At 34.7% G+C, this 13,136-nt stretch overlaps 3 protein-coding genes across 6 annotated transcripts; 1 reads left to right on the plus strand and 2 right to left on the minus strand.

The window, feature by feature from the left end:
• Positions 1 to 34: 34 nt before the first annotated feature.
• LOC143368018 (zinc finger protein 862-like) lies at positions 35 to 3,140 on the plus strand. Its single transcript, XM_076810323.1, has 4 exons — positions 35 to 126; positions 354 to 422; positions 534 to 866; positions 970 to 3,140. The coding sequence occupies exons 1-4, from the start codon at positions 111 to 113 to the stop codon at positions 3,048 to 3,050; spliced, it is 2,499 nt and encodes an 832-aa protein (XP_076666438.1). The 5' UTR covers positions 35 to 110; the 3' UTR covers positions 3,051 to 3,140.
• A 1,180-nt stretch (positions 3,141 to 4,320) lies between these two features.
• Nd-b16.6 (NADH dehydrogenase (ubiquinone) B16.6 subunit) lies at positions 4,321 to 5,584 on the minus strand. Its single transcript, XM_076811417.1, has 3 exons — positions 5,408 to 5,584; positions 5,149 to 5,299; positions 4,321 to 4,608 (listed from the first exon to the last, which is right to left on the minus strand). The coding sequence occupies exons 1-3, from the start codon at positions 5,505 to 5,507 to the stop codon at positions 4,401 to 4,403; spliced, it is 459 nt and encodes a 152-aa protein (XP_076667532.1). The 5' UTR covers positions 5,508 to 5,584; the 3' UTR covers positions 4,321 to 4,400.
• Positions 5,585 to 8,056: 2,472 nt separating this feature from the next.
• Positions 8,057 to 11,275, minus strand: LOC143367747 (B-cell receptor-associated protein 31-like). Of its 4 annotated transcripts, none has more exons than XM_076809898.1 (3): positions 11,131 to 11,275; positions 8,777 to 9,077; positions 8,057 to 8,675 (listed from the first exon to the last, which is right to left on the minus strand). In XM_076809898.1, the coding sequence occupies exons 2-3, from the start codon at positions 9,048 to 9,050 to the stop codon at positions 8,245 to 8,247; spliced, it is 705 nt and encodes a 234-aa protein (XP_076666013.1). In that variant the 5' UTR covers positions 9,051 to 9,077; positions 11,131 to 11,275; the 3' UTR covers positions 8,057 to 8,244. The 4 variants fall into 4 exon arrangements, with proteins under 4 accessions (XP_076666013.1, XP_076666014.1, XP_076666011.1 ...); XM_076809899.1 differs by having other exon boundaries at positions 11,027 to 11,160; XM_076809896.1 differs by lacking the exon at positions 11,131 to 11,275 and adding an exon at positions 10,979 to 11,124.
• Between the last annotated feature and the right edge of the window lie 1,861 nt (positions 11,276 to 13,136).

A 13,136-nucleotide genomic window follows, 5' to 3' on the forward strand; every position in this document is an offset into this window, starting at 1 on the left:
GCCACGCCGCCACGCTTTCAAATTCTTACAGTACTTTTATAGACGCTACGCAATACGTTTGTGGATCGTGCCGTTTTTAGAGTTGTACAGTGTTTTATTAAAATTACAATATGAGCAAAGAATTAGGTAAGACAAATATTTAATACTTTTGCTCCAGTATAATTTTAGAAATGAACATTTCTTGAAGAATTAAAGTATCTTTTTGCACAAGGATATGCTGAACATTATGTTCATTACTTCTTTTAATATTTATTCTTTTTAATTCTTTTAGTATTGTTGCACTACGGTGTTTCTTCTTTAGCCATTCCAGTTTCTGATATTAAAAATGTATTAATAATGGTTATTTTATATAGCTATTGATACTAGTATTGCTGGACCCAGTGATGCAGCTATTAGAAGCTCAGGTGCAGAGCTTGATTCAAGTAAGGTATATCCATAATTAAACTTTCGTGTTTACTTTTTTTTTTGAATGATTATTTTATTGAAATTGGTTTGCAATATTGTATGAATAATAATTAATATTTTATGATTAGGCAGTGATACCACCTTCGTTGTCCCCGCTGCAAAGAAAGTAAAGAGGCAAGCATTTCGCCAAGCTTGGCTAAAGGACCCACAGTTCCAATTCTGGCTTCAAGAAACTGAGGATCCGTACCAAGTCAAGTGTACAGTCTGCTCCAAATTTGTAAAAGCTGCCAAAGGTTCCCTACAACACCACGCCAACACTACGACGCATAGCGCGAACATGCAACGGAAACCGGGAGCATCAATTTCTGTACCTAGCGATGCAACTACCACTCGCCCCGGTGCCAGTGTTGCCGGACCAAGCGATGCAGCTATTAGAAGCTCAGATACAGAGACTGATTCAAGTAAGACGTATCTGTAATTAAACTTTTGCGTTCACTTTCTTTTTCCAATAATTATTTCATTGAAATTGGTTTTCATGAATAATAATTAGTATTTTATGAATAGACAGTGATACCACCTTCGTAGTCCCTGCTGCGAAGAAAGTATTTCGGCAAACGTTTCGAGAAGCTTGGCTAAAGGACCCACAGTTTCAATCGTGGCTTGAACCAGTTAAAGACAACCCGTACAAGGGAAGGTGCAGAGCGTGCTCGAAATTTGTTGCAGCAATCAGAACTGACCTAAACAATCATGCAAACAGCAGAGCGCATTGCATGAACATGATACATCAAAAAGAGGCACTCGCAGGTACAGTCGAAAGGACTTTTGCAGGGCAAGTAAAGTCGGCAGAAATGAGAGTATGCATGGATGCACTGGAGCACAATAGATCATTTCAATTCTACTGCCACTTTATTGAAATGCTGCAGAAGGCATTGCCAGAGCCAGATATACTCTCGCACATGTCTCTGAACAAAAAGAAAATGACAGCTATTGTAAAGAACGTAATAAATAAGTCGATTATTGCAGAAACCACAGACAGATTACAGGGCAAATTCTTTTCTGTTTTGATAGATGAAACTACAGACATAACTAATATGAAAATTTTATGTTTCTTAATACGGTATGTCCACAACGATCAGATACAAAGCTATTTATTAGATTTAATTAGGATTTCGGATAGTACAGCAGACAACTTATACAAGTGCCTTTTACATTCTTTGAACAAGAACAATTTGTCTCTGAGCAATATGGTTGGCGTGTGCGTTGACAATGCGAATGGCATGGTGGGAGCACAGAACTCATTGGCTTCCCGTCTGTTAGAAGACAATCCGGACATGTGCGTGTTCCCGTGCATCTGCCATTCGATGCATTTGGTGGCATCACATGCGTGCAAATGTTTGCCACCGTTCATAGAGGAATTCTTACATGCAATTTATTCATACTTTGCACGAAATCCGAAACGGCTGTCTCATTTAAAAGAGGTGCAACAGTTTATGAACGTTGAACAACTAAAAGTTCTACAGCCATCCGGAACCAGATGGATGGCAGTGTCGGATTGTGTTAAAGGAGTTTTAAATCAATGGGGACCTTTATATAGTGCCATGGCGACGGCAGCATCGGAAAAGGAGTCCGACCTCGCGGTGAAAATATATGATTTTATGAATTGCCGTTTTACTAAGGCGTATTTGGAATTTTTATCTTACGCCTTAGATGCAATTATTAACATCAACAAACTATTTCAGACCTCGAATGTTGTAATTCATTGTCTACTCTCTGAATGTTATACGTTGTTGAGATTATTGGCAGGCAATTTTATAAAGGCAGAATATATTGGGCGCTCCGATATACATAAAATAGATGTGGAGAAGGAAGAGAATTTACTGGCACTGGAAACGATTTATCCAGGATCGAACTGCGTAAACACGCTAAGTGAAATTGAAAATAGCAGCGGCGAAGGAGATCATGAAAAGATTACAGAATTTTATAGAAACGTAAAAAAATTTTATCAATCCGCCTTCCAAAATATTGTAAAAAGAATGCCGTTCGATGAAATATTTTTAGATTCGCTAGATTTTTTAAACCCGGCTATAGCTTTAGACATTAACAGACATAGGAAGGGCCATTTAGCCTGTATTTTAAAGAAATTTAAATCTAAAAATTTTAACGAAGCGGCTGTAATAGATGAGTGGCGTTCGGTGGCATGTTTTTCGTCAGACGAGGATAAAGAAAAATTACGAGCACTCGGTGTTGCTCAATTCTGGCACCACATTAGCAGCCTTCAAAATGTTTTAGACGGTTCCTACAAATTCAAAAATATATCAAAACTAGCACAGCTGTGCTTGTCGTTGCCTCATTCAAACGCTGACGTGGAACGATATTTTTCCCTTGTAACAAAAATAAAAACTAAAGATCGAAATAGATTGCAGCCAGACACAATAGCTGCATTAACCAGAATTAAATTATATTTAAAAAATAAAAATGCAAACTGCTTCAAATACGAAATGACAGATAGGATGCTAAATTTATTTAATGCTAACATGTACAATATAGACGCAATACCAAAAAAGCTCAATGGAATTTTATTGCCAGATGAGCCGGATGAGAGTGAGATCAGCGAGAACCCAGATAGCACACAGGCGTCCAAGTAAAGACGTCTGTGCTATCTCGGAATTAGAAAACATTATATTTATAAATGTATATATTATAGTTGTTAATGTGTATATATCTATGTTCCTGTTTATATGTACATTATATTATACTTCAACTGTAATATTAAGTTTTATATTTTATGTATATATTTTGTAATATAATTTATGTATATTTTGTAAATACTACATAAAGAAATACGTTTATATATAACACTGCTTGAATTTAACATAATTAGTGCATAAATAAATGATATTTCCATTATTATTTCGTGTTCTTTTACATCTTATAAATATTACATATACCCGCGTGCTTCACACGTAATTACCGACTAGTACCACAATTTATAGCAGTGGCGGGATAAGCATGTAACGTCAGCTTCATGATCACGTCGGGAACATAATTGTAAATTATTTCAAAGGATTTCGAAATAATATTTTGATCGTTTTATAAATCGTCCAGAAGCGAATTTGAAGATTTGGCGCCATTTTCGCGAAATATCTGCAAATATTTAAAAGAGTCGAGACAATTTCAAAATGAAATCAATGGCAACTCACATCTTAGTCATTGCTAATTCGCTACATAACAAAAAAGTGAATTATTTTAAAAGTTATCTCAAGCCTCTGTGTTTAAATCTTTTTCAATTTCTTTCGCTCAAAATTTGCCGCTCCCCAAAATTTGCCGCTTCCGAAAATTGGCAGCCCATTCCCCAAATCCGCCTCTGAAATTGCCTCAAATTTCAAAGACCATTTTTGTGGCTCAACTTGTACTATGTGGACTTACAGACTGAAACAGTTATTTTACGATGATATTTTGTTATTGTAGGTATTGCATTGTATTAAATACTGAATATAACCACATTATTAAAGATGCGATAACACCTGCATGCAAACACACAGGGCAAAAACATGATAACGTTTACCTTTGCATTAACTATATTACTTTGAGTAGACCTTTGTGTACTTTAACATTTAGTGAAATACCGTTTCAAATTCGTCGGATCATTTCAAGAGATCGCTTCTACTAAAAAAGTTTTAAAGCACTTTAAAAGAACTAAAAAGTTAAACTCACCTTATGGTTTGGTAATATTAAATATACCAATACTAATGAAAATTGAAACTCGTATACTTTCCATTAGATCTTTACGTGTGTACTACCAAAGCATAGGCGAGATTTTTCAGATGAAAATGAGTCCAGACACGACTATATAATTATTCGTATTCTGTGATCTGACAAATGATAACATGCGCAATAAATAAACAAATTTGTTCGACTTGTAACAATAAAGTTTTATTACCCATGTTTACTATGTTCTGTAATACACTATTTTTCAGATTTCAGTAAAGGAGGATTTATGTTAGGACATGGCGATAAACATGTGCGTCGTATTCGTTTGGACTGGAGTGCGCAACTAATTCTTGTAAACTGGGCTCTACATATTCATCCTTTGGTACCGTATGGTATATTGGTTCTCCAAAGAAAGTTCCTACTTCCCATCCCGGGATGTTCTTCATTAAATCAGCTTCTTCATCCCGCACTGCTCTCATTTGTTTCATAAGTCTATAAGAATAAAATATTATTAGTATTTAACACGAAAGAAATGGTTTTATACACGTACAAGATGAGTCCCTTACAATTATAATCTAAAATACTAATCTACACTGGGTAGAGATGTACTTAATGATCATCATGAGGTAAGTAAAACACATTGATTCACTTACAGTATGTATTCCAAATTGAAAAACATTCCTTTGAGTATTGTTTCAACACCGTACCTTAGTACTTAATACACAGAATGTTAAGAAATAATTTAAGAAACATATGCTTTCATTTAAAAAATACTATTGCACTTGCAGAAAAGTGTCGTAGGAAAATAGATCTGTTTAAACCATTCCACTTTTCAGTGTATGGTGTTTTTCTAATTGCAACCCAAAAAGAGAAATCATTTATTCAAGACACCTGATTCATCCTGGAGCCTTAGCATTGTACTTTAATCACGGCAATATTTAAATCTGTGTGTTTCACTTATTATACACCTACCGATTGCTACCTACACTACAAACTTTCAAACACCAATAAAGTTATATAAGACTTTCTTACAATCTTTCCCTTTCAGCATACAACAGTGGCATTATAGCTAGGCGGGAGCTTCTCATTTCAATCTCCCTCTTTTTGATACTTTTATAAGTTAGATAATATCCGTAAAATCCAGCAAATGTACAGGTAAAGAAAAGTCCAATACCAGTTTTACCTAAAATGTATTTTCCATTTGTCATTTAACATTTTCTACAAGTGTTGTGCAATTATACTTAAGTGATAAAATCGAAAGTATATTACATATATATTTACATATATGTACCTCCAAGAACATTACGCAAATGAATTCGGTCAATTTGGTAAGGTGTATATCCTCCTTTAGGAGGTAAATCCTGAGGCCCTACTTTAGCCGCGGTTGTCATTTTCAGTTATGATTTCTTCGCTCTACCGGACTAAAGCAGAAACTTGCACAAGCTAGGGGTGCCTTCCGTTTCGCGCATTGAGTGCATAGACTACAGGCACTGGTGATTGGTAGTTCATACGGTGAGTGAATACACTAGGTGCGTTCAGCAGACAGAAACAACCGGTGATAGAGCACTGAAGAGTTGAGTATGTGCATCCGCCATATTGGGTCCTCTGGAGAGAGAAGATTATTGAGTACTCGCCTTTTTGCGTATTGTCAAATTCGCTTTTTAAACCAATTATAAACTTAAATGTAATAAAATACTCTAATAATGTGTCGTGCTACTATGCATCAATATCAATGACGCATATTTTGTTTATAAAGTGAATCTGACAATATCCAAAAAGGCGGATGCTCAATAATCTTCTCTCTCCGGAGGACCCAATATGGCAGATGCGCATAGGCCGGTATTTCAGAGTAATCTAGTGAGATCACTCACCGGTTTTGTCGGCTGAATTCTATATGTTTTGAACATAATATTGTTATTATGTGCAATATATCTCGTACCTCATTTTTGACAGAGATTACATTGGCCGTCATGTAGATTTCCCAGATATCACACGTCGTCTATAAGCCGTCTTCAGATGTCTTCAAAGTGTGAAAGACGTTTTAAAGACGGCTTATAGACGACCTGTGCTATCTGGGTTGTTGGCAACGTTCCATAAACGCCACCTTACAACTCCTTTTCGCACGGTCGCCTGGGTTTTAAAAAATTATTGTACACCAACTTTGGCCTGTGTATTTCGCGAAACTTTTTTTTTATTACATTTGCAATGCGTAGAACTCTCTCGCGGCTGATTTCTGTACATAAAATATCTATATTTTGTAATTCTTTCGCATACGTCTCGTTCACTATACGTGTAATTGCAGGAGTGACGTTTCGAAGGTGTCTTCGCAATTACTGCGTCTTGAATGATACCCGGAAATATGTTTCACCATCACTGCTTTATAGGATTCCTGGAATTGTTGTGGCGATAAAGAGTTCAGTCTACACCTGTGTTGCCGTATTTGCCCGAAAAAGTTCTCCAACGCGTCCTGGTTCAGATTTCTTGGCGCATATTGGGCTGTATATTTTGTAATTTTTTTAATCACCATCCTTCAGGCCCATGGCTTCCCATGTTTTCCATAGCGTGTCTCGGGACGCAGGGGTGGGATTGATAATTTTTCTGATCGGCAGTGTACGGCCTAATTTATGTGCTTTTTAAGTACATCGGAATTCTTTTTTACGCACGACAGAACAGACCTCATTTCACATAAGCTATTATGCAGTCGTGTTCGTTTTTGGCGAGCCGATACTGTTATAGCAAACCAGAATTTGATCATGAGTTAACTGTTAAATATAAAATTTAACTTACTACAATGAGAATTTGCACATTTTAATACAGATTATCTCATAGATAGGTTGTCATCTTAAAATGATAAGAAAGAAGTATTAAGTGAATTTATGCTATAATATTCTAAATATTTAAATATTGTTATACTTATTTTCAAGATTTCTGGGAACTTACAAATCTATTTTTTGCACAAATTTTTTGTTGCCAGAGTGGCTCAACACTAGCACTGGCCAACTTATCCAATTTACCAGTCTTTTATACGTAGAATGTTTTCTATTTTTATTTTATACAGCTGGCTCTTTGAAGAAATATATAATTTTTTTAATATATACTATAGACTTTCTAAATGCCATATGGTACATAAAAACAGCTTCCACAGCTATAGTACAGGAATTTGGGCAGAGCTGTAAGGCTTTTCCAATTGCACATAGAAAAAAATTCATAGTGTTGTATGGCTTTTCATACTAATTTCAATTAAGTTATTTTTTTGGTAATCGTTACTGAAAAATATCGGGCAAAATTAATTATAAAGCATTTTTCAGCTTTATGCACGAATCTCTATACTTTTATTATATATTTTTTACACTACTATGCCCAATTACAGTTCTCTTCTGTAACTTCAATTTACATAATTATATCTCTATTTGTGTCTTAGACAGACTACAAATTTTTCTCACAAAATAAACAATAAAAAAAGAAGCGAATATTGAAAAATGTATTATACGTATATTTGAGGAAAAGTCGTGAAGTTTAAAGGCGATTCAATTACGTTGTATATAGGAAATTCTAATCGAAATTTTAAAAACGGTCATTTGACCGGTCGTGGTAGGAATAGTGTTAATGTTAAGGATGAATCGTATTTAATACCTGTAATTATGTTTCCGTAATATTTTATTCTCTACATGATTTAAGAATTATGTTGCAGAAACTTATCAAGCAAAATTATTGTTTCATTAGGTAAGAATATATAACAATGTATAAATGACAAATGTATATTGAAGTATTTATAGATAATGATGCGATAAAGGTCTACATCTATGCCTGCGATTAATTAATTTCACCAACTTATAACCAATACGGCTACAAACTACGTATACTTAAATTATGATTATTATATTAATTAACTGCAATTACAGTATAAAGATTTTTTTTTTAAGAATGCCATACTGGTATATACATTTAAACATTTACATGATACAACTTTATTATCACCATAATTTTCGACAAGACATAAAAATGAAATAATACTTATACCAAATATAACATGAAATATTAACCATAACAAAGTTCTATGTCAAATTCTTAAGTTAAGTATTATAAGATTATTAATAAAAGCAAAGAAACAAGAAAGAGATGAATAATTTAATCGCTCTTCTTATCGCCAGCTGACTGGAGGCATTGCGCATGTTCATTATTCAAGCGATCGTATTCTTTAGCGAGAGACTCAGCTTGCGACTTTAAAGCCTCCTTGTCCTTCTTCTCTTTGGTCAGCTGGTTCTCCAATTCCTGATGTTTCGCTTGTACTTCTTTAATCTGATTTTTCAATTCAGACACAGCTTTGTCATGCGCTTCGTTCGAATCGTTCTGCGCACTTTCTCCCACTGTTTTCTGGGACAGCAGACTTCTCGCTGTCGTAGTTGCGGACTGAGCTTGGCGCAGAGCTGCTTCGCTTTGCGCCAGCAACGTAGCTTGAGCGGAAATTAAGATCACGAGGCGACGTATAACGAGGCTCAGAAACAATGCGAAGCCGGATATATAGAAGTTTCTTTGCGCTCTGAACAGTCTCATGTTACCTAAACGAAACAATAATAATGTTACGAATAAAAGGAGCACTCCAATCAAATATATTGTACAAAGATTCGAATATATTATTCAATGAGGCATATTCATGTACCTTGCATCTCAGCGTCCAAATGGGTATGCTCCCCCGCGTGTTCCCCAACCGTTGAATACTTTCGCATCTCTCTAATAGCATCCAATAAAAATAAGACTAATATCGCGAGTAGAATTAAGAAATAAATCGAAGCTCGATTACTCAGACTTTGCAGGAATCGAGACTTGAAAAATTTTTGCCATCTGGTCGGCGAAGCTATTGGCAACACCAATAGCAATACTACGACGATCTCGGTGTAAAGAAACCCAGCAATCAGCGTCCACTGTAAACTCATTTTTCTTTATTCTTTAAATTTGTGTATCTGAAAAAGAATATGAAATATTTTATTCTTGTAGACTGCGGTACAAAATAGGATGACCTGTTTCAGGGATCTATTCGCAACTTAACAACAATAATATAAGATTACATGAACATATATCCCGTTTTCTCTTATTTGTAAGTCACAGCAAACTTTGTGTTCCACAAATTTTAATTGCGTTTATTCGCAAGAAAAGTGTGGACATTCTATAAAAGCTACCTGAAAGCATTTTATAAATAATTCAAATTTTTTTAAATAATAGGAGTACTGTGCACTGGAGAGATGTACGTTCGGTACACCTCCTATTAAATTATTATATTAAAATAAAGTTTGCTGTGGCTTAAAAATGAAGGAAAATCGAACATGTAACCAGAGTTGCCAGATCAGGCCCGATCTTTTGCCAGAGATTTCAATTTCGTTGAAGATTGCATTCGGGCGGGAGGGGAGGAAAAAGGGCCAATAAGAAAACAGGCATCTAAAATTCATTATAATGGGCAAATTCCACTTATGCCCAAATCGCCTGTGCTTTTCGTTAAGCTAGGTTTTCCTGGATGCAACGTCAAGAGTTTCAAAGTCGATTTTCTCGAAAATGAAGCGCGATATGAAAAAAAATTACTCTTTCTTTTCGACTTATAGCAAGTAAATAAGTCGAGAAAAAGGTATAAAAATTTTTGATATCGCGCTACATTTTCGAGAAAATCGACTTTGAAATTCTTGACGATGCATCCAGTCGCGTATTAGGAAATCTACCCTAATGAAACTCTCCGGCGATTTGGGCGTAAGTGGAATTCGCCCAATGACTTCTTATAAAGGAGTAATAATAATGATAAAAGTGTTATGAATATTTATTAGGATTTGTTACAGATTTTAATAGTTTTTTATTTTTTCATGGCATGCTACACGAGTGCAGTGCCAGTGCGTGCTTGCCGAATTCGCTAATATTCTCTATTCCGCCGGAGATTTTTATTGTGCCTACCTGAGGCCGGTTCAACGGTTCAGAACCTGAGACCCCGGCTGAATGCCGAAGATCTGGCAACCCTGCATGTAATTGTAGTAACTTATATTAGTTTTCAAGTGCTTAATCGATCCCTGAAATCAATTCCTCGTATGACATCATCCTATCTATAACAATAAGTAAACAACATTACTCTACACATTGATAATTTACAATAATTATTTCTGTTAGTTCGCTTTTAATTTAGATGAATATTATTGCTTATTTCAATGTTAATTACATCAATCATGTTTATATAAAAAAAATGTAATTTTATGATTAGTACGTAATCTCTTCTAGATAGGAATTTAATCAGGATTATTTATTCAAACAGTTGCCCCTTTTTATTGCTACTAGAGTTTCATTAAAATGCAAGAAAACTGTCCGATCAGAGGTCTCCCCGATATGTACTATTTGTGGCACTGCTTCATTTCATTTTTAGGTATAACCTAGAAACACGTTCGAATGTTTCCACCAGTGAATATACTTAATACTTTTATTTCCTGGTGAAGTTTTTCGAACAAAATAGCAATTGCAAACAGAATTTCGATGTACCACAGTGCGTATAAATACTACATACGACGAGAAGAATAGGAATAGAAATTATACGTTAAATATTTTGTACTTTTTCAAGCATGCTTACGTTCGCAAAGCATATACTTATAAATAGTTGCAGTAGTAATTTAATAATAAATATCTGAATTTATGTACAATCTGAATAGAAAATCTGCTAGGTGCTAACACTCGAGATTCCTAAAGAAGCAGTTACAAATAAATATCCAACGTTTTATCTTAAATATATCGAAGTTATTAATAACTAGCGGTATAATCGTTTCCTTTAAATCGCTCACTCAAACCAAGTATTACATGATTATGCTAAAAATAAGACGAAATGTCAAAAATACCATACCGGTAATTAGCAAACGGCGTAGACAATGAACAAGTTCAAAGTACATACATGTAACGTCAGAAATTGTATAAATAAACCTCGGTTGATGATGTCACTATCAGAGTTTCATTTAAACTGAATGTCTTCGGTTTATTTGTTACATCTAAACGCACCTTAAACTGCACGTTCGGCGTGTATGAATGACATTTCTTCTTAAAAGCGGTATGTGTGGAGCCACACCGATTCATTCGATCCTGGTCACTCTACGCACACGCATGACCGAGAGTGACCTCACTTCACATGGTTAGTGTCTACTCGCGAACTCCTCTACAATATTTCGTGAATATGCCTTAGAGCAAAGCCACGCTATAGGCCATCACCTAGACCATATTCATGAAATATTGTAGAAATGTCCACGAAACGAAAGCCAGCAATGTGAAGTTGGGCTACTTCCAATGTGCATTTGCGTCAGAGGCTCCAGGATCGAATGAACTGTTCGCACACACGTATATGAAGTATTCATTAGATTATAACGCAAGTTTATCGTAAATTGAAAGTCATGCTTTTAAATGTATGTACTTACGTTCTCTTCGATTTGAATGTGTAGAGGTGAAAGAAAAACAGATTGATCAAAGATCATTAATTTACGTACGGTGAAATATTTTCTATGCTTCATGGAACTGTATTTTTCAGAAATAATAAGAAAACAATAAATATTCTGTGATTTAGTTGAGTAATTACATTGGACTATTTAAATATATACTATAAAACCGATATATTTTAACTTCTAAAAACATAACTTTAATTTTATTTTCTTTATGCTCGCATTATTCAAAAATAAAACGAGAGGAGGGTAATAATAAATACTGGGTTGCTAATTATTTATAGTAGCGACAGAAATTTAGTAAATCAAAACTTTAAGCTCACTTTAATTTGGGATCTTCCCACACGCTCTTCTTTATAATATAAGGGACCCCATAGCATTGTTCGAGTTGTAAATTATTGAATAATAAAAAATGTTATACATCGTATAACAGTAATACAAAAACAAACAAATGTATGTGTTTTCAAGCGACAATTTTTTTTAGATATATCTTACGCTATATCTTAGATTACTATAGTAATATTAAGGTCTCATTATACACATATAAGGTCTTCACAGAACGGTATCCCCGATTTTTTAAATTGACAGAAAAAAGTTGTATATAAAATTAATCAGTTTTTAATCGCCAATAAATTACAACAATTAATGTTTTCAGTCTGTTTTTTGTATTAAAAGAAAATCATCTTTATTTTTTTAAATGGAATCACATCATTTTCTTTCCTTTCGCCCTCCTTAAGGGCTGAAATAATTACTTACAAGGGAATATCCCGAACCCGAAAATTCAAAAAATTCTGAAACTTTGTTAATATGTAGGGGATTTCCTCCTGATTACAACGCATTTTTTTTTCCGCCCAAATTCACTCGAAGGGAATCGGCCCAGTAGTGACAATCGAGGGTTAATGCTCAGTTCAAATAAGTGTTTTGCAAATTAAAATAAGTATTTTTGTCTTAAGGGAGGGGCGTCCCCCCTCCCTCTAAATCCGCCACTGCCTATACAAGAGAAAAGGTGTATTGAGCATTTAATCGTTTCGCGCCTGATAATGCAATAATAGTGTTTATTGCTAAAATAAAAACTATTCATATTATTTTAGCCGGGAAGAAATATACGTAAGGGTCGTAAGGTTTCGCCAAATGGCTTTGTAAAATTTTCGGTAACTATTGCAATGTGTTGTCGATATCCCCTCTTTCTCGCGTGCAGCAAATTGAGATTAAAGTATCAAGAAGCTGTACTAGCATGAGAGTCAGTTAAAGCGTGAGATAACAAACGTCAATTCCTGGAAGCTGTCTTTAGCTGAGCCAAACCCCGAAATATGCTCGTGAACATGTTTGGGGGCACTACTGTATTTAGTATATTTAGCGACATTTCTTAGTAATATTTATTCCAAGTAATATTAATTTGAAGTTAACCTGGACCGTTTTATGATTTATTTAAATGTAACGAATACATATTTAAATATATCTTATTACAATATTATCTTCGATACTATTAAATAAAAGAATATGGATTTAGTGGTTTAATCTCGTAGAGGCATTATACATTTGGAGCAAAGTACAGCAGAAAGATAAGCAGAGTAC

Source organism: Andrena cerasifolii, chromosome 4 (genome assembly GCF_050908995.1).
Source record: "Andrena cerasifolii isolate SP2316 chromosome 4, iyAndCera1_principal, whole genome shotgun sequence".
NCBI classification, from domain to species: domain Eukaryota; kingdom Metazoa; phylum Arthropoda; class Insecta; order Hymenoptera; family Andrenidae; genus Andrena; species Andrena cerasifolii.